The sequence below is a fragment of the Tyto alba genome, unplaced genomic scaffold (genome assembly GCF_018691265.1).
Source record: "Tyto alba isolate M040663 unplaced genomic scaffold, T.alba_DEE_v4.0 Super-Scaffold_20, whole genome shotgun sequence".
Taxonomy (NCBI): domain Eukaryota; kingdom Metazoa; phylum Chordata; class Aves; order Strigiformes; family Tytonidae; genus Tyto; species Tyto alba.
This window is the reverse complement of record NW_024881283.1, coordinates 10,906,505-10,927,588: the sequence shown is the minus strand read 5'-3', so window position 1 is coordinate 10,927,588 and position 21,084 is coordinate 10,906,505. Positions and strand designations below refer to the sequence as shown.

Sequence of the window (21,084 nt, the reverse complement as noted above, 5' to 3'; positions counted from 1 at the left end):
TTCCAACAGCAGCTGATGCAGTGGCCATAAGGGCTGGGGCCCTCCTGGCCCCGCTGCCAGGGTGCAGGTTACTGCCTGGCCAGCTGAGCTGCTCAAAGCTGTTCTTGAAGCCCACGCAGGGAAAACTTCCCCCCGGGGGCTGCTCGTGCAGCATGGTAGCACATGAGTGCCACTCTTGCACGACTAGCAGAGGGCCACCATCGCTGCTGCTCTGGCTGGCCCTCGGTGCCTGCTCGTGGGCAGCTACACTTGCTTGGAGTTCACTACACTGGGCTCTGTAGCTGCCCTGCGCAGGTCCCTGCTGCTGATCCCAAATCCCACCTCCCACCCCTAAGATGCACTCTAAATCCTTCACCTTCCTGGGACTGGTGTGTCCTTCCAGTGAATTTTAAATACTGGTAATTGAGACTCCCCTGGTGTATCCAGAAGAAAAGCACGTAATCTGTGCACTAAGGAAGCTACAAAGAGGTATTGTTCCCTGCCCTGCCAAAAACCTGTAGTCCTGTGAGACTTGCAAGCTAATTACTGTTTCTGAGAACTGCTGCAGTGTGTGCCTCTGTGCTGCTGGGACTGCAGATGCTGGAATGAGTGTCCTCAGGAGTAGGAACAAGAGGGTGTTAAGCCTGGTTAAAAAACCAGAAAATACTGCCTTGACTGAAGGCACAGGGCCTGCTCTAGTTAATAATCTGCTTGCAGTGCAGCCTTTCTGAGCACCCTCCTACGTGTTAGTTTAAAACTGCTCGGGTGTTGAATTACCTCTTGTCTAGGTAGGTAAGATTAGTAACACTGTTTCATCTCCAATTCTGAAGCAGGAAAATAGGATTAATCTAAATGTGTCTCATGTTTTAGCTGATGGTTTCACATCTGTGATTCTTTACTGCTACAGGCAGAGCAGAGGCGTGAGCGTAAGCCTGTAACGTGAACCACCCTCGGGCCCCCCCCCCCGGGTTTGGTATTGCATCACCTGGAGCTGGTGTGGAGCTTGTCGGGCAGAATCCACCGTGTCAATGTGCTGCAAACGCACTGCTGTCCTCTGCCATTGCTGTCTCTTTAAAGAAAAGATTGCAAAAATATAAAAATCTGCGTGGCTGGTGACGGGGGTGTTTGGAGCGCGACTCGGGGGAAGGGGAGGGAGGGCCGGGGGGTGGGTTTGAGGCCCGTGGGCCCCCCCTGCTTTCGCCATCCCCGAGGCTTTGCTCTGCCAGCCCTTACGAGGGGTTGTGGGCTGAGAAGCCATCATGCAGTGGATGTGCAGCTGGACGAAACAAGCCTCACTGAAACCTTCCAGGTCGCGGGGCAGCCTCCGCCAGCCTGCTGCTCTGGTGCGGTGAAGCCGCAGCACAGAGCTCAGGGCATGGTTTTAATTTGTTTCAGGCCAGAACATCAGCATATCCATAGTGAGTGAAAACAGGATAAAACCCAAGGATTTGCTCTCTCTGAAATACCATCGAGTTCCACGTTTCTTGTAAAAATAGAGGTTTAGCACTTGAAGCAGATATTTCAGGCTGTTCTTTCGTTTCCTCTTTGCAGCCTCTCATCCGCTCTGCATGGCTGCAGGAGCGCAGAGAAGGGACCGGAAAGGCAGACAGCCGAGTGGTTACTTTTACAGACCGCTCGTTTTTTTTTCCCTAATCTCTAGATTTTAGCTGTTGCTCCCGCATCTGGGCGAAGAGCTGACTTAGGCCAAACTCTCCTATCTCTGCTCTGCAAAAGACAACGTCTGGTGACATTTTGTAGCACCTACTGATGCATTCTGCAGAATTTCACTTGCATAATAAACCGGCAGCTCGAGAGTTGGCTTATGCCAGCCGGGTCTTCTCGAAATTCAACAGCAAAGCAATTCCAGGTGCTGCCGGCCCAAGGAGCGCCTCCCGTTCTCCCTAGGGAATTACCCTTTCCAGCTTACTGCTGAGCTTCCCCGTCCCCCGCGGGCTGCCGGCCGCGCCCCACTGCTCCCCGCACCCCACTGCTCCCCGCACCCCACTGCTCCCCGCACCCCACTGCTCCCCGCTCCCCGCCGTTCCCCGCGCCCGCCCCCGCCGCGGGGAGCTGTCCCGGGCTGCCCCCGCCGCGCCGCCCGCCCCAGGCCCGGCCCCGTTATATCCGGGGGCCCCGGGGCCCGCGGCCCCCCCGGCCCCCCCCCGCCGCGTCACTCGGCGGCCGGCGCCGTCCCGGCGAGCGGCAGCGCGGGGCCCCGCCCGCGGCGAAGCGCTAACGGGGCGGCCGGGACCCGCCGGGCCGGGCCGGGGGCGCTGCGGGCGGCGAAGGGGCCTGGGGGGGGGAAACCGGGCCGGGGGGGCGGGACCCGGCCGGCGGGAGCGGGGCGGGGGCCCGAGGGGGGGGGCGCGGGCCGGGCACGACACGTCGCGACAGCCGCGCCGAGCGGCCGGGCCGAGAGAGCCGCGCCGGGTCCCGGTGCCGGTGCCGGGAGCGCGGCCCCGCCCGGGGCGGAGGATGGACCAGTCGGTCGCCATCCAGGAGAGCCTGCCCGAGGGGGCGACGTGCCGGATCGTATCCTTTGCCTCGGCCCTGGCGGGCCCGGCCGCGCTCCCTCCCCTTCCCTTTCCCCTTCCCTTTCCCCTTCCCCTTCCTTTTCCCCTTCCCTTTCCCCTTTCCCCTCTCCTTTCCCCTTTCCCTTCCCCTCTCCTTTCCCTTTCCCCTTCCCCTTCCCCTTCCTTTTCCCCCTTCCCTTTCCCCTTCCCTTTCCCCTTCCCTTTCCCCTTCCCTTTCCCCTTCCCTTTCCCCTTCCCTTTCCCCTTCCCTTTCCCCTTCCCTTTCCCCTTCCCTTTCCCCTTCCCTTTTCCCCTTCCCTTTTCCCCTTCCCTTTCCCCTTCCCCTTCCCCTTCCTTTTCCCCTTCCCTTTCCCCTTTCCCCTCTCCTTTCCCCTTCCCCTTCCCCTTCTCTTTCCCCTTCCCCTTTCCCTTCTCCTCTCCTTTCCCCTTCCCCTTTCCCTTCCCCTCTCCTTTCCCCTTCCCTTTCCCCTTCCCTTTCCCCTTCCCTTTCCCCTTCCCTTTTCCCCTTCCCTTTCCCCTTCCCTTTTCCCCTTCCCTTTCCCCTTCCCCTTCCCCTTCCTTTTCCCCTTCCCTTTCCCCTTTCCCCTCTCCTTTCCCCTTCCCCTTCCCCTTCCCTTTCCCCTTCCCCTTTCCCTTCCCCTCTCCTTTCCCCTTCCCCTTTCCCTTCCCCTCTCCTTTCCCCTTCCCCTTCCTTTTCCCCCTTCCTTTTCCCCCTTCCTTTTCCCCCTTCCTTTTCCCCCTTCCTTTTCCCCCTTCCTTTTCCCCCTTCCTTTTCCCCCTTCCTTTTCCCCCTTCCCTTTTCCCCTTCCCTTTTCCCCTTCCCTTTCCCCTTCCCTTTTCCCCTTCCCTTTTCCCCTTCCCTTTTCCCCTTCCCTTTCCCCTTCCCGGCTCCCCACAGGGCTCCCGCCTCTCTGCTCTTCCTTGACCCCGGGCTGAAGGCGGTGCAGGGTGTCCTGGCTGTGGGGCAGAGCCTGGAGAGCCGGCTCCTGGGCCTCGTGGAGAGCTGCGGCAAGCACGCGTGGGTGCTGGGGCCGTGTCTGTGGGCTGCCCGCAGCGGGGGGGAGGGCAGGTGCTCCCGGGAGGAGCGACTTTCTCAGAAAAGCTGAGAGCTCCTCAGGTCTCTTATAGGCCTCAGAAACCACCTGAAAAGTCCTTATTTCACAGACTTTCTACTGAGGTGGAGTCCAGTAGCGCGGTGATTTGAGGGCGCTGTGCCTTAGCATTTCTCCTCCTGTACATTGTGGACAGTTAGGGAGAGAAGCCCAGGCCCTAGAGGTTTTGGTCTGGTACATTTTGCCACTAACATGAGCACATTTCTGTTTAAATGAGGGTGTAAGCAGGTGGGTGGACACATGGTCGAGAAGTTGCTTTGGGGTTTGCATGAGGCTGCGCTCGCAGGCGCTGCAGGATGGGGTCTGTCCGTACCTGCTGAGGTGCCAGAATCGAGGAGGCATTGCCTCCGTGTCTGCTCCGTGCTTGCAGGATCCATGTGTACACTCACCGGCGGATGGCCATCACCGCGGAGGATGTCTGGCTGGAGAAAGTTATCCCCATCACAGAAGGGTTTGCAGTGGAAGAAGGTACTAACACACTTTGCTGGCTTAGCAGCCACCTCCAAAGAAGGGGATGAAGGGGCTTGGAGCCCATATTTTGTGGTTCTACTTGCTGAGATTTGGGATCTATTCAGACTTCACATTTTTTCTTCAATTTTTAATCCCTGGTGATACCTGTGCATCACATGGTATGGCTGGAAGGGCCCTGCTAGGTTAAGCGCTCTGCAATGCAGAGTGCCTCGTGTCCTACCAAGCACCAGCCGCAGCCTCCCAGCCCGACAGGTTTGTTCTGCCTGTCTCTGTTTGGGCAGGGAGTATTTGGGGTTTCAGGAACTTGGCAGGCTCGCTCACCTCAGAGTATCGGTGCGGTCTGCAAACCTGTTGCTTAGCTTTGTAACTGAACTTTGTGTTACTTTTACAGTTGTACTTGAGAGTGACCTTCATGTCATCGGTGAGTTCTGTTGTTGCTTTAATGTCTGTGTTAGGCGGAACGGGCCCTGCACCAGCTGCACTCGGAGCGGCAGGAGTGGGGGCTCTTGTGATCCCGGGGGGATCTTGCCTTGCTGCTGTCGGGGAGCTCGGTGTGCTGTTCGCTGTGACTGGTTTCATGCTAACCAGTACTGTCACCCAATTCAACCAACGGAATGATTTTTCCAAGCTCTTTTAAACTGCTACTGCTAGATTATTTATTGTCACTGAATGAGCAAAATAAAGACTACTATAAATGCTGATAATGTTTTTAAATGGCATTCTCACATAAAATGTGAAAAAAAGGCCATGATAAGAAGGCATGGGGAGACTGCTGAAGTCTGCATGCGTGCACGCGCCGGCTGCTGTAGAGTGGGGAACATGCTCGGTTTCTGAAGGCTTGTCAGCATTAACCACAGGAGCTCTTTTTCTCCCGATGTCTTTAGGCTCTGACGTGACTATCCAGATAAGTGCAGAAGATGATCGGCTCACGGTGCGGTTGCCTTTCGGCTCCCACACGCACACGTTCCTTCAGGAGGTCGGCAGGTGCAGCGCAGGTACGAGCCGCGTCGTGCGCTGGATGCGGCCCGTGGGGTTGGGGGGTGGAGGCTGGCGCGTTGCGTTTGCGTGTTTCTGCTCCATGTGGAAGAGCAGCTTCGGCCTCTTTGCTGCTGAAACCTGCGCAGAGCTGCAGCAGTTTGCGGGTGCGAGGGCGCCCCGTCGCCAGGCGGCTCAGCAGAGGTGATGGGGGTGGTGGCTGGGCAGATGCAGGTGCTTGGACCAGCTCCTGCGGCCCGGGGGCCAAGCGGGAGGTGGGTCTGGGCCGGGGCCCTGGAAGACCCGGCGGGGCTCCCGCGCCGTCCCCCGCCGCTCTCGCCGCCCCCCAGCCGGGCGCAGCCTGACCCGAGGGGCGGCCGGGGGGCTCGGGCCCGGGTCCCTCCCCGCGGCCGCGGTCCCGCCGGCCCCGGCCCCCGCTTCGGGGCCCCGTTTCTCCCGCCGGCAGCTCTGAGCGGCTGGAGGGCGCCGGCGGCCAGGCCGGGGGCGCCCGTGCGGCGCTGAGCTGCGGCTGCCGGGGGCGGGCCGGGAGCCGGGACCGGAGCCGGGACGGGAGCCGGGACGGGAGCCGGGACCGGAGGCGGGACCGGAACCGGGACCGGAGCCGGGCCGGGAGCCGGGAGCGGAGCCGGGAGCGGAGCCGGGACGGGAGCCGGGAGCGGAGCCGGGACCGCAGCCGGGCCGGGAACCGGGCCGGCAGCCGGGAGCGGAGCCGGGAGCGGCCGGCGGCGATGTCCGCGGGCGGGCGGCCCCGCCGAGGTGAGCGCCGGGACCCGCGGGCCGGGCCGGGGGCAGCGGGCGGGCGGAGGGGCGGCCGCGGGAGCCGCGCTGCCCGGCTCGTCCCGGGCCGCAGCCCCGGCATCTGCCCGCGGCCCCGGGGGCTGCCCGACGGCCGGCGCTGCCCCCGGGCGCTCGGGCAAGGCCCGGGGCGGCGGGGCCCGGCCGGGGTGCGGTGGGGGGGGGTGGCCGGCGGGTCCTCGCCCCGGGCTGGCGGGTCGCCCCCGCGCTCTGCCCGCCGGCCCCGCCGCTGCCGGGCTCTGCGGCCCCGGCCCCGGCCCCGGCCCCGGTCCCGGCCCCGGCCCCGGCCCCGGCGGGGTGTCAGGCGCCGCCTCTGCCGGGGCGGATGCTGCGGGCGCCCGGTCCCGCCGCTGCCGGTGCCGGTGGCCGTTTCGCTCTTCGCAGACTGCACGTGTGAGATTCAGAGAGCGGAAGCAATTCTGGAAGTCAGTGTGGGGTTCAAAACCTGAATTACACAGTTTCTAGTTTATCCACCCTCAGTTAGGCTGAGCTCCTCTTAATTCACGAAGGCACGGTGTGGTATTGCTTCTTTTTAAGTTTTATTCCATATTTTTATGTCTATGTTTATCAGTAGCGTATTAAAAAAAGAATAAGAGAAGGGGTGGACTTTGTAGCTCAGGCAACAGCGCAGCATGGGTCGAGCCAAGGTCAGGATCCAGGAACATCCCCTCAGATGTGGTGTTTTAGCTTGAAGCTTAGAACTGGCTGGGAGAGACTTGGGCATATCTACGTGCTCAGGAGCAAAACCATGGTGAATGAAACACAACCCTGGCTCCTTTGTTGGTGTGTTTTTGTTATATCTGGAGCACAGTAACACTCTTTAAATGATAAGCTCCTTGGGAAGTAGTTCTATCAAATCAGCCTTTGAGCTTTCACGAAGTTGCCTTTTCAAGGCTTCATTGTGTTTTTCTAGAGTCAGAGGCATCTAGGGATCTCTTTTTTCTTTCTCATTTTTATTGTTGTTGTATTAGCAGAAGAAAATGCTCTCTGCCATCACTTGGGGTCTTTTGGACCATAAGTTGATATCGAGTGAGGTTTTGTCTGCTGTTTTCCAAGAATAGCTGTAACATTCTGTCCTTAAATGACCATGCATACTGAGTTAGCAACTTTCATATGCAAATCAAAGCACGTTTATATACTGTGTAAATGCTACCATTTGCTAGCAGAGTGGTATTAATTCATTGTATCTTCTGTGAATTAAGCCTGGCTAATGAATGAGAGCATCTACAAAGGGATTTAAATGTGCTTTACCTTGAATAGTTTATGTTCACATTTCTGGTCAAAACCCCTATCTAAAATCTGAACTGTGTGTATGTGTGTGCAGTCACAGTCACAACAGCAGTGTTGCTTCATTTGGAACACTGAAAAGAACAAACAGACTTCCCTCCAGGCTGGAGCAGTGCAGTCCCACGTGGACTGTTGCTTACACTTCATTAAGTAAAGCGCGGTCTGGCTAAGACTCATATAACTAATGGCAAGGCAAATTTAATTCTCCCTTTTGAACACTAGGCATGGATCCTACTTTATCCAGAAGATATGATACATTTTCCTGCTGTGGAACAGTACTATAATGTCATTGCACATTTTTAACGAGAACGCCTTTATTACTGCTCAAATCTCTTAACTGTAAATCCTATCTGATTCAGGCCATGCACATTCTGCTGTTCTGTAATCTCTGCACATAGCGCTCTAGTTCTGTGCCCAGTTCAGTTATCGAACAAGGTCATTATCTTGCTAAAATACTCCGCTTCAGATTGTTAACATATAGATCCCTCTGGCTAGAGCAATCCGTATCTAGATGTAAATTCCTCTAAAGGAAACAGCCCTTTTCCAGGGATAATCTCTTTCTTAGGACAATCCAACCTAAACCTGGTTTCTGCTGATGAGGTTAGAATGCAGAAGTGTGATATATGACTGTGATCTTTGGCTCGTGTAGAGGCCGTGCCAGCTGCACTGAGCAGGCGTGCAGGTCTTGCCATTCTGGCACTAACGCCTTCTGCGTGCTGGCAAGTGGCATCGTCCCGTGTGGGTAGTAAAGCCCGAGCTTCTGCTCCCTTCCCCTTACCAGTGCAACAGTCACGCGTTAGAGTGAAAGCCCAAGTAGGTTCACGCCACCGTCAGGATACGTTGCATGGTCTTTATCAGGAGAACTTGCGGAGGCTCAAGCAGCACTAAGTGCTTGATGCCTGTGGAGACAATTTAGGGCTGTGTCCCAGCTCACGGAGCCCACGCGTGGCAGCGCATCCCGGAGCTGTGTACGTCCCTGTTCAGTTCTGTGTGACTGGCTGTGTGAGCTGTAACGAGGTTTGAGTCACGTGTGCTTCTGCAGCCAGCCTCTGATAAATCCTCTTACGCAGTCTTTATTCTCAGAGGGCTCTTGGGCAGAAGAGGTTTTCCAAGCTGAGAATATGGCCACTTCTTGTCAGCTTGTTTATATTCTGACTGCTTAAGTACTTCAAGTTCTGTTTCAGGTTTGCGCTCTCATCCTGGACAATGTACTATGAGAGCAATAACACTTTAATTTTTCTGGATTGTGTCACTGAAGGAGAAGCTCAGCTGAGTGACTAGAACCTTATAATCTTACGCACAATTTCTCTATCATCATTAGATTTGTGTGCTAGGTAGCATAATCTTGAGCTTGCTGGTTTTGCATCTTAAACATGGAGACCCCCATGCAGGATCCTCTTTTTTAACTGTTATTTTGCTACTTGTAGGAGCATAATGTTGTTACTGAAAAAAAAAATGCTGAAAGACCAGTCAAATTTTGCTAGTGTAGTGTGATGTGTTAAGTGTCACACCTGTATTTAGTTATATTTGCATGGTAGCAGCTTTGTTATTTTTTTAGGAACGTGCAGTTTGCATTGAGGCACTTGTTTCTGCTGAGGTACAGTGGGCTCATATGGTGGCTCTGTACCAGAGTGCCTCAAGGGGGGAGACACTTGTGCTTTGCTCTGTATTTACAGATAGGTAGAAACCCTTTAAATGGTAGGGTGAGATTTATTTTTTTCTCCCTTTTTCTTCCTTTCTTTGTACTTTCTGTCTTGCTTCAGAAAGGAAAAAACCTGTTCTTAACATACATTTTTTGGATTCCCAGAATAAAGCCCTGGATTTTGTGCTGCTAAGTCTTGGTTTGGCTTAGCTGTGAGGGAGAGCCAACAGCAGTGGGCCGGCAGCACACAGCAGTTCTGCTGCTCTCTGTGGCCGCACGGCAGGCTAGTGTCAGTTCTCTGCAGGGAAAGCTGCACTGTCACGAAACAGTTCTGTCAAAATAAGCTAAATCCATCAGATAACTGAAAGAGAGACTGCAGGGCACTTTGTTTTGCCACACAAATCTAATTATAGATTTTTGCCAGTGTTTGCTAAGTGTTGATAATTTAAAGTATACTTCATGTTTAATGTGAAACCTTATGTTGTTGTTTTTTTGTTTGTTTGTTTGTTTGTTTTTTCAGAAGTGGTTGGCTCTGAAGGCATCAAACAGAACGGAAAAAAGCTTGCAGTTAGTCAGAACCAGAGCCACAACAGCACTGATAAGAGTGCTCCCAGGTTGGTATTTCTCTCGCTTCTTGTGTAGGTTTGATGAAACAGTTGGAGGGAGAGAGTTGTGCACATCGGCTCTTTGTGGAAGGTCTAGTGAAGAGTAAAAGTGGTGTCAATGTTTCTTTGCCAGTTTAGCTATGATTCCCCTCCACAGAAGCTCTCTGTATAGTGACAGTAAATATATAGAGCACCAAATTTCTGGGTACTTTCAGGTGATTGTGTATGGATGGAATGAACTGTGCTGGTCAAACTGTTGATGCTTTGATGTCTAGAGGAAGAAAAAGAAAGTGCAGAGAGCTTTCTGTCTGGGCTTCCTGGTTTTCAGCTAGAAAGAGAATGGGGAAGTTGGTCTCTCTGGTGCCAGCGTGCGAGGTCTGTGCACACACCAGTGCTCGAGCAACCCTGCGGCTGCATTATCTAGTTCCATCTGCCGGCGGCCGTGTCGGCTGCAGTCCCCAGAGGTGGTGGGATCCAGAGCAGAAGTTGGCAACTTTTTGAGAAGAGGATCTTCAGATTCTAGTTAGGAGAGAAAAAAGTTCAGCATAAGCATGCTGTCAAAACTTTAGTGGGAATTTCAGCACAGTCCCCGATTTGGGCATATTTTTGCTGTTTAGTGGGACAGGACTCACTAGCGTTGTTTATTTTGAATTCAGGGAGCTTTGGCTTAGGGCCACCGTGTCTCATAGATACACTCTTAAAATGTTACAGTTCAATTTTCCAGTTCCCAGGACTTTGTGGACCCTTCTGCATATCCTTCAAAGTCTGTCTGTGTGCTGTTCTTGGCACTGGTGTGCAGGTTGTTGACCTTAAATTTATACCATCCACTTGCTTGTGGGAACTCCCAAGCTGTGGCATTATTACTGTTGCAAAAGAAGTTTTCAGAGCCATGAGATACTAAATAAAAACCTCTCCACCTCCGCCCACTCTGTGCTGCCCCCTTTCTAGGCAGAGCTGGGAGGTTTCCACCGGGAGACTTTTTAAACAAACACAGTTTTTCATCCTTCTGCTGAGGTCAGAAGGGCTGAGCGGAGGCGGCAGGAGATGAACTTTGCATCCCCTTGCTGCAGTAAGCAGGAAGGGTGTACAGGTTTTGTATCAACATCCAGGTATGAGTAAGGTCTGCTCTGAATCAGTAGGCTGTGCCAGGTTAGTGAAAACCATTTGTTATTTCAGTTAGTTAAACTGGTTTTATCTAGAGATCTGAACCGTTCTAAGAAATGCTCATTTCAGTCTTGTTTGCTTGTCCCAGACACTGATTATCTATCTTTAGTGATTATCTATCTTTAGTGAAGCAGACAGATAAATGCGAATCAAGTCCTTGGTGGCAGAAACAAGCTGCTCAGGGTGTGTGCGTATCCCGAGTTTCATCGTGCAGTTTTGCTTTCATCTGCAGGCAAAACAAACTCAAACCTGAAGTGACAACTGAAATGGTACGGTCCTCCAGCGTAATGGCTTCAAACAAGGCTTCAATCTTATCAGAACCAAAGTTTGGACTACGAGATACTATTGTTAAATCTCAGCTTGTACAAATGGAGGATTCCTATACCCACATTCAGAGCTTCAGGTAACGATCGTTCCTGAGAAGAACTTATTTTTGTGAGGACTAAATTAGCATAAGCTGTCAAAATAACTCATGTCCATTGTTTCATCTAGTATCCCTGCAAATAGGAAATTTTGTAGAAAAGTATGATCCATACTTTCCAAAACATCTTTTTTTTCCTCATTTAGGCATTAGCAGAGAAGGATTTCATTCATGTATCTATCGAGGCTTGCCTTGTGGATCTTTTTGAGAAGATGGCCTTTTTGAAATTGCTTTTTCCAGTGCTTATTGCAGAATGTGTCTGGAAATGCATCAATTCTGTGTACCTCTGGCCTCTCTCACTGCTTCTGTTCACTACTTATCCACGTAGTTGTTCCAATAAGGTCATAAGAGCTTGAGTGAAATATATAATTAGGACCAAAACTTTACTCTGGTTGAAATCCTTTTATGCATGTCATTCTATGAATTAATCATTTCAAACTGCTACTGCACAGCTCTAGTTTTTTGTTTATTTGGTTGGTTTTTTTTTGTTTGTTTGTTTTGGTTTGGTTTTGGGTTTTTTTTTTGTTGTTGTTTTTTGTTTGTTTTTTTCTTAATTCCCCCCTGGAAACACGTTACTCCTAAGTAGTTATATATAGCATTAAGTACATGGGTTAATAATAGTGGTATTTCCATCAGCTCTACAATATGCAGCTCTGGGATTTAGTTAATTTCTTTGCAGATTTTTTGTTGGGACATACAATGTGAACGGTCAGTCACCCAGAGAAAGCCTCCAGCCTTGGCTGAGATGTGATGCTGAGCCTCCAGACATTTACTGCGTGGGGTGAGTGTCTCTTCTTGGCCCATCCTTCCAAACGGTGACTGTGGATTGCTTGCTTATGAATGTGTAGCATGGAGGTGTTCAGCCAAGACCCCACAGCTGAGGAATGTTTGCATTGCCTTACTCCATTGCACAGCTTTAGAGTGTGTGTTTGCATAGCCTGAAAGGGCAGCAATTCTGGTAGTGTTTGGACTCTGGCACTGCAGTGTTACAAAATCTTTAATGCCACTCAATTTAATACTAATAGTAATTTGGCTTTATGTTTAATGTAGATTTACAATCAAGCATAACTGAATTTGAGTTTTCGGTTATAAATTTAGTGAGTATAAATTGATTTAGTTCCTTCCCAGAGGAAAGAGCTGGAGAGTTATAAACAAGTGCATGAATCCATGGGTTCCTTCCTCTAACACAGTTTCCAGGAGCTTGATCTGAGTAAAGAAGCCTTCTTTTTCAATGACACACCGAAGGAAGAAGAATGGTTTAAAGCTGTAACTGATAGTCTTCACCCAGATGCCAAATATGCAAAGGTAAATGTCGTTTTTGGGGAGGATTGTGTGTGGAATCATTTTCCCCTTGGGCCTCTTTTCCCTTTGTTTTCTCTTGTTCTCAGTTGCTGTGTCTGCCAGAAGTTCACTGTCTGCAGGCTTTTGCTCGGTCAGAAGTGCTCTGAAGGTGAAGTAGGTAGTGTCGCTGTGCGGGGTGCCAGGGCAGGAGAGCAGAGCAAGGCAGCCACACACAGAGGAAACTCCTGCTGTCACGGGGGAAGAGAATAGGAAATAGCTTCTTCCACATCAGGCTCCACAGTGCATGGTGGAGTGAGTTGTGAAGGTATCTTGGTAGGAATCCTGCCTATGTTTTGGCTCCTGCTCTTTAGGTCTGCGCTGCTGCTTGTCGCTGTTGTTGAAGGGAGGCTCCTCCATGGGCTGGGCCTGTGCTGTAGCTTTTGCTTTGGGCTTCAGCTTCATTTACTGGGTTGTTGGTTCCTGGCTCCTTCCCGTGCTCTGCTGCTGGAGTGCCTGTGTACTGTGAGAGCCCAGTTGTCCATCGGATGAGCCTGGAACTCAGAACTTCCTTCATGTGTATTTTGGTGACCTGTGTTCTGGACTGTGGGGCAATGTGCCTTCTCTCATCAAACCTCTCCCATTCTAGTATTTAATGGAACAGGATCTGTTTTTCAGGTGAAACTTGTGCGGCTCGTGGGAATCATGCTTCTGTTGTATGTGAAAGCAGACCTTGCTTTGAACATCTCCGAGGTGGAAATTGAGACTGTGGGAACTGGAATCATGGGGAGGATGGTAAGAATGGAAACAATGCATGAGAAAGGGTGAGATTTAGAAGAGCCCTGGGGAGCCCCTCTCCTTAGACGTACTGGTTATTCCTCCAGCTAAAGGGTGCAGCTGCCTTTAGAAGCACACAGTCCAGTCCCTGCGCCAGCTCAGGGAGTTGTTAGAGGGAATTGCTGGGTACTTGCAAAGGTTCAGAGACCTTGAGGGAGAATCTTCTCTGAAGGCTTTTTTGTCTGGTTGCATGTGCTGGGCTGCGTGATGCCTTGCACTCGTGATTTTGATGCTGGCTGTGATTTTGCCCAAAGCGAATAACACAAAGAAACATGAGCAGAAGAAACGGGTCTCTTCAGATTAGTTTTCCTGAGGAGGACTTCCTGGCCTCTTGCCATTCCACACCACTGGAATGATGTCTGTGCCCTTTGAATGTAGTTTCTGTGAACATTGGAGCTATAACTTGTCAAAGGTATTTTTGAACAGCTAAGCCATGTGCTTCCTTCTCCATTTAAATATTTTTTATGGTTTGTGTTGAAAGATACAGTTTGTCTCTAAATAGGTTTTGGGACTTCCTGAAGTAACTGACCAGCTCTTTTACTGATTTTACTGTCCTTTAGTATTAGCTAATTCCTGAATTGCAAACTGAGTTCCATGTGCTTGCTTGCTGTGTTCTGTTGCTGTGCACAACCCTCACATGAGTTACTGACTTGAATTCATGAAGTAATTATGACTGATTGGCGTTTTCAGCCTTTTTCTTCCTCTGGAATTAAGTGGTCTCCCTCAACGTCTTCTGGCTTGTCCACTGGTAGTTACTCATTTGTGGATTCATTTGCTGTGTAGAAGCTTCTGACCAACGTCTTTGTCTTTATCTTTCAGGGTAACAAAGGTGGTGTTGCCATAAGGTTTAAATTCCATAACACTAGCGTGTGCATTGTGAATTCTCACCTTGCCGCTCACATGGAGGAATATGAGCGGAGGAACCAGGACTTCAAAGACATCTGCTCTCGGATGCAGTTCTGCCAGTCGGATCCAAATTTGCCCCCTCTCACTATTGGCAAACACGAGTATGCTTCCCATCTGACTGTGTGAATCACTGCATGTGCAAGGAAGAACCTTACAAATGTACTGGGGTGTGGGGTCTCTCAGCAGGGATGTGAGATGGGGTTCCCCGGGAGCTAATCGTCAGCCTGGAAGGGCTAGAAGCGCTTTACTGAGACCTTGGGTTTGAGTGGTCACCTATACAGTTCTGACAAGTCACTTGCCTTCTTATGCTCTTCCAGGCCTTGTTTTATTTTCAAGAATGAAGTGGGAATGGAGCAATATTATGCACTGATTTCCCCAATGGGCTGTGGGCTTTAGTCAGCATGGAATATTAAAAGCACCAGTTATTAAGAGGTAGTGACAAACATACAGAACAGGAATTAAAACCAGCAAAGGTAGAAAATGTAGCTTCTCTTTGAAGTTTTCACTCTCACTTGTTCTCTGTGATGGAAGAGCAGGCACAGTGTCCACCTGATTGAGATCAGAAGAGCTCGTGCTTGCATCAGATGGTTTAAGGCTCTGTCGAGGAGCTGTGCTTCCAACTCGTGGCCAGCTTGTGTTGTGGACATCTTTAGGCCTCTGCAGACTTCTGGTGTACATTCTCTTTCAGCGTGATCTTATGGTTGGGTGACCTGAACTATCGGCTGGAGGAACTGGATGTGGCAAAAGTGAAGCAGCTTGTAGATGAGAAAGCATTTCTGGAGCTTTGCCAGTATGACCAGGTACTGATGTCTCGCCTACCTGCAGGTGGTGCCGAGGGTGCTGGTTAGAAACTGCACACGTACTCTTTAGCCTTCTCAAGTGCCAAACATCACCCTTGCGCTTGAGCCTATTTAAAATTAAATTGACTTTTTTTTTTTTTTTTTTTTTTTTTTAGCTAAAGAGGCAAATGAACGCAAATGCAGTCTTTGAAGGCTTTACAGAGGGAGAGATTTCTTTCCAGCCAACATACAAATATGATGCTGGCTGTGATGACTGGGACACAAGGTATGGTGATTGCCTCGTATGTGATGCAACCGATGGCTAATGTTATCACTGAAGGAAGTAAAAACAAAGCTAAAAAGAACTGCAGATGTAATGGCTATAAATAGGAACAGTTCTGAGAGTATTGCTGTTCCTCTGCTTTGGCTCCAAAATCCATCTCCAGTTTACATCTATTTATGTTGCTTTTCTTCCACTGCTATTTGTCAGATATTCCTAATCTTTTTCTCAAGAATAATCCGTTGGGTTTCCTCTTAGTTAGAGGTGTACAACATTAAGGAATTACTTTAGTTAGTTTCATTCTTTTTGTTTGGTTTGTTTTTTTTTCCCCAAGCAAAATTTTTATGATCTTTTATTTGCTGATAGCTGCTGTACCTACTCAGGTCAGACCAGCTAGGGTTTGAAATGGTGCATTTGTGTTGACTGTAGCTGAGTGCATTCTCCAAAAGTCTGCCAGAACCATCATTCCTGTGATGCACTCCACAGAGTGGCTGACCTCTTCTTGGTAAACTGGGAACACTGGCTTCAAGTGCAGGAATGAAATCTGTGCAGCAGTCAGTGAACTTTAAATGTAGAGCCTGAGTTCTTCTTTTTCATGGTTCTTATGGTCAAAAGTATCTCTGAGCATTACTTTGTATGTTAATTGTACCAAAAGAACACAACAAATAATTGCATCTTTGAAGAAGTAGAAAGTAAAGCCGATATAGAGATAGCTAATAATAGACTATCAAATGTTTTATAACTACCCAAAGAAACTGTGGAAAATACAACTTTGATAGAGAACTAGCTCCAGGGACATGTCAGAGTCTCCGGCAGAGCAGGGTTCTGCCTTGCATCGTTACTCCACCTGAACTGTGCCTGGGATCTCTAACTTTTATCTCTGTTTCAGTGAGAAGTGTCGTGTTCCAGCATGGTGTGATCGGATACTCTGGAAAGGGCAGAACATTGCTCAGCTGAGCTATCGCAGCCATATGGCTTTGAAGATCAGTGATCATAAGCCAGTTAGCTCTGTGTTTGATATCGGGGTAAGTACATCAGTGCTGAAGGAAACAACTCTGCTGACCTTGTCCTCTGTGTGGGGAGAGAGGGAAGGAGGAGGCACATTCTGCTGATTTCCCTCTCCTCCTGCTTTTATGGCATCCACAGAGAACAATGGCTTAAAAGGTGAGCTAGATAAGATACAGAGAGAGGATTGTTGTTCATAGTAAGCTAGGGTTGTGTTAAGTGATAGTTCAGTTAAGCAGAACAATGCATGAATATCTGTAGGTGTTTCTTCAGAAGTGTTCTTTTGCCTTTTTCCTTATTTTCCTAATTTCACAGATACTGGCAGTGAAGGAATGCTACATCATTAACAACACAGTAATGTGTGTTGTCAAACTTTTTTTTTTTAGCTCATCTAGTACTGACTGGGTGACTCTTGCTAGTTATGGCAAGGTCCTTTACTGTTGGATCCTGAGGAGGTGGCTCTGTTCATTACATATGTTGTATACACTAGTGTGCTGCTGAAATCAGATTGCTTCATGTTTCCAGCTGTGTTACAGCTCTCCTGCAGAGGCACAGTAAATGCCAGCTGGTGCAGTGTGTGTCCTTTTCAGGTGAAGGTTGTGAATGAAGAGCTCTATCGAAAAGCCTTTGAGGAAATAGTCCGCTCCCTGGATAAGCTGGAGAATGCCAACATTCCCTCGGTGACCCTCTCCCAGAGAGAGGTAGGTATGCTCGTGTGCTGTGACTTGCTGGAGAAACTGAGCAGCCCCAGACCCAGAAGTGTATTCCCACGGTAGACATACATTTGGTGGATTCTAGGCCCCGGGGTCTGGTTCCAGAGAAGTTGAATATTTTGACTCCAGCTGTCCTCTGTTTCCAGGCCCAAGAAATACTTGTTTCTGTTTAGATGCAGGTAAATTCCATTCACAGTCCCAAGCTGAAATGTAGAGCATGTTACTCCCTGAGGTGGGGAGAGAGAAAAAGGGTAGTCTGTGGCCCTTGCTCTGACTTGTTTGAAACATAAAATGTAAAATCTGAATGATTTGGAGAAGGTCACAAAAACGGCATTTGCTTTGTGTGTTGGGGACTTAAAAAGATAAGCAAATTAGACATTTGAGGCTACAGCTATCTTGTTCTCAAGTTTCTTCGAGGTTATTTGAGGGGAGCATTTGTTTTAAAGGGCCCACTGATGCAAATGACTTTAGCATACAGAGTAATTAAATGTAATCCTCTAATCCTGGAAGAGACGGGGTGTGGGAGCAAGAGGGTTAATCTAGGTATTTTGCTGCTTAATGATTAAACCACCGGACAGGAATTGCTGCTGGTGCTTGGCAAGGTGGAATTGGCTGATGATGTTGACTGACATATGTTTGTAGTTCCATTTTGAGGACGTTAAATACATGCAGCTGCAGGTAGAGAAGTTTACGATCCGCAATGGACAAGTGCCCTGTCAGTTTGAATTTATCAGCAAACCAGATGAGGATACCTACTGCAAGGAGTGGCTGATTGCTAATCCCAGTAAGGGCTTTCTGCTGTCAGGTGAGCTCCTCATTGTTCATCTCATGTTAATAAGCTAAAATTGTCATCTTCTGGCGTAGTTCTCTCTGGTACTTTGAGAACTCTACGCCCATTTTCAGGCTTATTGGTCTAATATATTTTTTAAACTGAGTACAGGGGTTTTTTATCATCTTTTGACAGATGCTGAAATCACAGTTGAGTTGGAAGTGTTTGTTAATAAATCAACAGCTACACACTTAAACTCTGGAGAGGAAAAACTTGAAGATATCTTGGTCTTGCATCTTAACAGGGGGAAGGATTATTTTCTGTCTGTAACAGGCAACTACCTGCCAAGTTGCTTTGGGTCTCCCATTCATACGCTGTGTTACATGAGGGAACCGATCCAGGACATGTCAGCAGAATCCATTCGGAAACTTGTGAGTTAAAGGCAGGATTCCCTTCTGAACCCACAAGAACCATTAAAACTAGACATTAAGTCCCATTTATTGCTAAAGAGCCTTCTTCCACTTCCCTAGTCCATAGTCTGAGAATGCTGATACAGCTTGTGCTCACCAGTGCACCATCTTCACACCTTGCATTACTTCTTCACGCGTATGAACCAACCTATTTCTTAGAGAGCACTGAGAATAAGATCCCATTTGCTCTGCCTGCACATTTAGGGAAGGTGTGCAACTTCTACATGTAGACCTTTTCCCTAGAGCCTTTGGCTTCCTCCGCATTGAATGGAGATGCATATGTGTATGTGAGGCTTGATGTAACATTTCCATAGAGCTGAGTGTATGTGAAGAGTGTTCATGAGCACAGCTTGTTTCTTCTGTCTGGACTTTTGATATCAATGTGCCTATTTTACTAGTCTGGTGTGAAGACTGGCGAGTGAAGCTGCACAGTTTCTTAACACGTCTTAATTCTCAGGTATAAGCTCTGTGAAGCATTTTTGCAGAGTTGAATATGAACTTGGCTAACTACCTTTTTTTTTTTCCCCCTCCTGCTCCCTACACCTCCCTCTCTCAGACCCTGATGCCACTAGAAATGAGTGATGATGTTGTTCAAACTGAAAAGCCTATGGACATTCCAAAAGAGCTGTGGATGATGGTGGATCACCTGTACCGCAATGCTTCCCAGCAGGTTGGCAGTGTTTGTACTGGAAACACAAAATAATTTGTGTTAGGTTTAGTTTTGAAGAAGATACTGGCAGTGGCAGTCATTGCTAACTGTGGATGTTTGGCCAATGGTAAAGAGAGATAAAGGATGTCTATGATAAGTGACCCTGGTACCCCAGGTTGCACCGTTTCGTGGTGGTGGCCTGCTCTGTGTGCGCCATGCATCCGCAGCTGTCCTGCATTTCTCTACTGCAGTGCCGCAGCCTTACTGAGCTGCTCATGGTGGGATTTGTACTGATAACTACCTATTAGGAAAGATTTTTCCAGCCAGATTATAACAACATTGCTCTATTTACCCAAATAACTTTTATTTTCCTTGAGATTAACTGATGGTCTGCTTTTCAGGAGGACCTGTTTCAGCAACCAGGCCTCAGATCTGAATTTGAGCAAATCCGAGATTGTTTGGACAAAGGAATGCATGATACCCTCTGTATCCTTTTAGACTGATGTCTGGTAAGGCTCACTGTGCCTTAGGGATCAAAGCTGAAAAAGATTTTATTAGTCTTCTATGTTCCGCCATGGTTTTTAAATTACTGTCTCTCATCTTGGGGTAACTGAGATCCGCAGTGAATGATCACTACTCCTTGTAAGTAGCACGAATGCCTCCGCTAAGTCCTTGCGATGTAGATGAATGGTTGTTGGTGAATTACATAAGTGTCCAGCTGCCAGCAGAAGCAGCTTGCTGTGTGGAGTCAAGTGGTCTAACTCAAAGCTGTGAACAATAGGAGGAGTTCTTGGAGACCTAAGCAAGGATTAACGTTTCAGCAGAAATATGACCAAAATAGATCACCTGTGCTTGCCTCTTCCTTAACCATCTTTGGACCAGTTGGCAGCAACCACTCGGTCGCAGAAGCCCTGCTGCTCTTCCTGGAAAGCCTGCCGGAGCCTGTCATCTGCTACAGGTTCTACAGCAGCTGTCTGGAGAACGCCAGCAGCTACCCGCTGAGCAGCCAGGTACCGCCGGCTTCGCTGTGAGACAGCTGCTGTAGTTCCAGAGGGACGGGAGGCAAACTGTTCTATGCAGACCAGTAACAGTTTTTTGCTCCCAGAAACGTAATCCTCTGATAATAGAAAGGATCTAGAACTGGTGCCTCTTGGTTATTAAGAGCTGTTAGTATTTGCAGACAGGGTGATACTGGTAGTAGATAAAGCTGCTAAGCCATTGCCATGTCTTCAATATAAATGTTGTGGTTTTTTTGTTTTTGTTTTCCCCTTGTCAGATTATCTCTAACCTGCCAGGCTGCCATAAAAATGTATTTGAATATCTAATGGCATTTCTACGAGAACTACTGAAAAATTCAGGGAAAAACCATTTGGATGTGAATATTCTTGGTAAGGCAAGCAAAATAACCATTCTGTTCAGAGGGGCTTTGCAGTTTGTGTAACAAAACACATTTCTCCAAAGTAAGTGCAGTCATGGCCTCTACTTTTTGAAGCTACTAAGAATGAGCAAACAGTCCATAGAAAAACAGTTACTGCAGTAGCCTGAAGAAAGTTGCAAAGTGACTCCGAGATGCATGGGTCATCCGCTTTATCTCACCCCATTCTGAAGCCAGGCACTCTCTCAGTTTGACTGATTTGGGTTGGTGGAATTACATTTGATATCTTGCTGCTAACAGGCTGTCTTTTTTTTTTTTTTTTTTTTTAAATGCAGCTAGTATATTTGGTGGCTTGTTACTTCGACCTCCTCCTGGATATCCTACACCTGATATAACTGAAAAGAGGAAAGCTCAGCAATTTATCCATCAGTTCCTCTTGAGAGAAGACAATTTACCATGAATTTCAGATGCAGCTAATCTGATTTTTAGATTTCAAATTACTGTAAAAATATTTTTTTGTATAGTGGCTTTTTTTTTTTTTTTTTAGTATCACAGTATTTTATACAATCTATTGCTTTGGAAGGCACAGGGTAGGCAGTTTGAATCAGGTGTCACTGTTTTAAGTTGGAAAGTACATAAAATTTCTAAATAAGCTGTATGTAGACAAAAATATTAAAGCTGATATTTACACTGTATTTTATTTAACTTGTATTTAAACTCAGAATTTTTAAGTCCTTGTTATTTAAATAAAAAGATGCCGGTGCGTTTTTCCAGCCTATCTGCCCCTTTTCAATCTTGGCTGGTTTAGGCTCTCGGTTTGTTTGCTGACAGCGATTTAAGTCACGTTGTAGGCCTGGAGCGGCCCCGGCCCGTGGTTCAACGCGTGTCTGGTACCGACACGGCCGCGTTTTGTGACTCGCGCCGTGGCCTCCCACCCCGCCGCACCGGGGGCTGGTGACGCAGGGGAGGCGAGGGGCTGCTCGGGAAGAGCGCGGGTTCTTTGGAAACTGCCTGGGC

At 49.0% G+C, this 21,084-nt stretch overlaps 1 protein-coding gene across 4 annotated transcripts; it reads left to right on the top strand.

The window, feature by feature from the left end:
- Nucleotides 1-2,330: 2,330 nt before the first annotated feature.
- INPP5B (inositol polyphosphate-5-phosphatase B) lies at nucleotides 2,331-20,845 on the top strand. Of its 4 annotated transcripts, none has more exons than XM_042793725.1 (22): nucleotides 2,331-2,511; nucleotides 3,452-3,531; nucleotides 3,996-4,093; nucleotides 4,488-4,517; nucleotides 4,981-5,091; nucleotides 9,337-9,430; nucleotides 10,818-10,988; nucleotides 11,686-11,787; nucleotides 12,197-12,311; nucleotides 12,963-13,079; nucleotides 13,941-14,128; nucleotides 14,716-14,827; nucleotides 14,983-15,092; nucleotides 15,976-16,111; nucleotides 16,682-16,792; nucleotides 17,477-17,609; nucleotides 17,769-18,004; nucleotides 18,600-18,713; nucleotides 19,094-19,178; nucleotides 19,575-19,702; nucleotides 19,969-20,080; nucleotides 20,403-20,845. In XM_042793725.1, exons 1-22 carry the CDS (start codon nucleotides 2,455-2,457, stop codon nucleotides 20,525-20,527), a joined length of 2,565 nt encoding a protein of 854 aa, XP_042649659.1. In that variant the 5' UTR covers nucleotides 2,331-2,454; the 3' UTR covers nucleotides 20,528-20,845. The 4 variants fall into 4 exon arrangements, with proteins under 4 accessions (XP_042649659.1, XP_042649658.1, XP_032860254.1 ...); XM_042793724.1 differs by having other exon boundaries at nucleotides 17,447-17,609; XM_033004363.2 differs by lacking the exons at nucleotides 2,331-2,511; nucleotides 3,452-3,531; nucleotides 3,996-4,093; nucleotides 4,488-4,517; nucleotides 4,981-5,091 and adding an exon at nucleotides 5,163-5,275 and having other exon boundaries at nucleotides 17,447-17,609.
- Nucleotides 20,846-21,084: the final 239 nt, after the last annotated feature.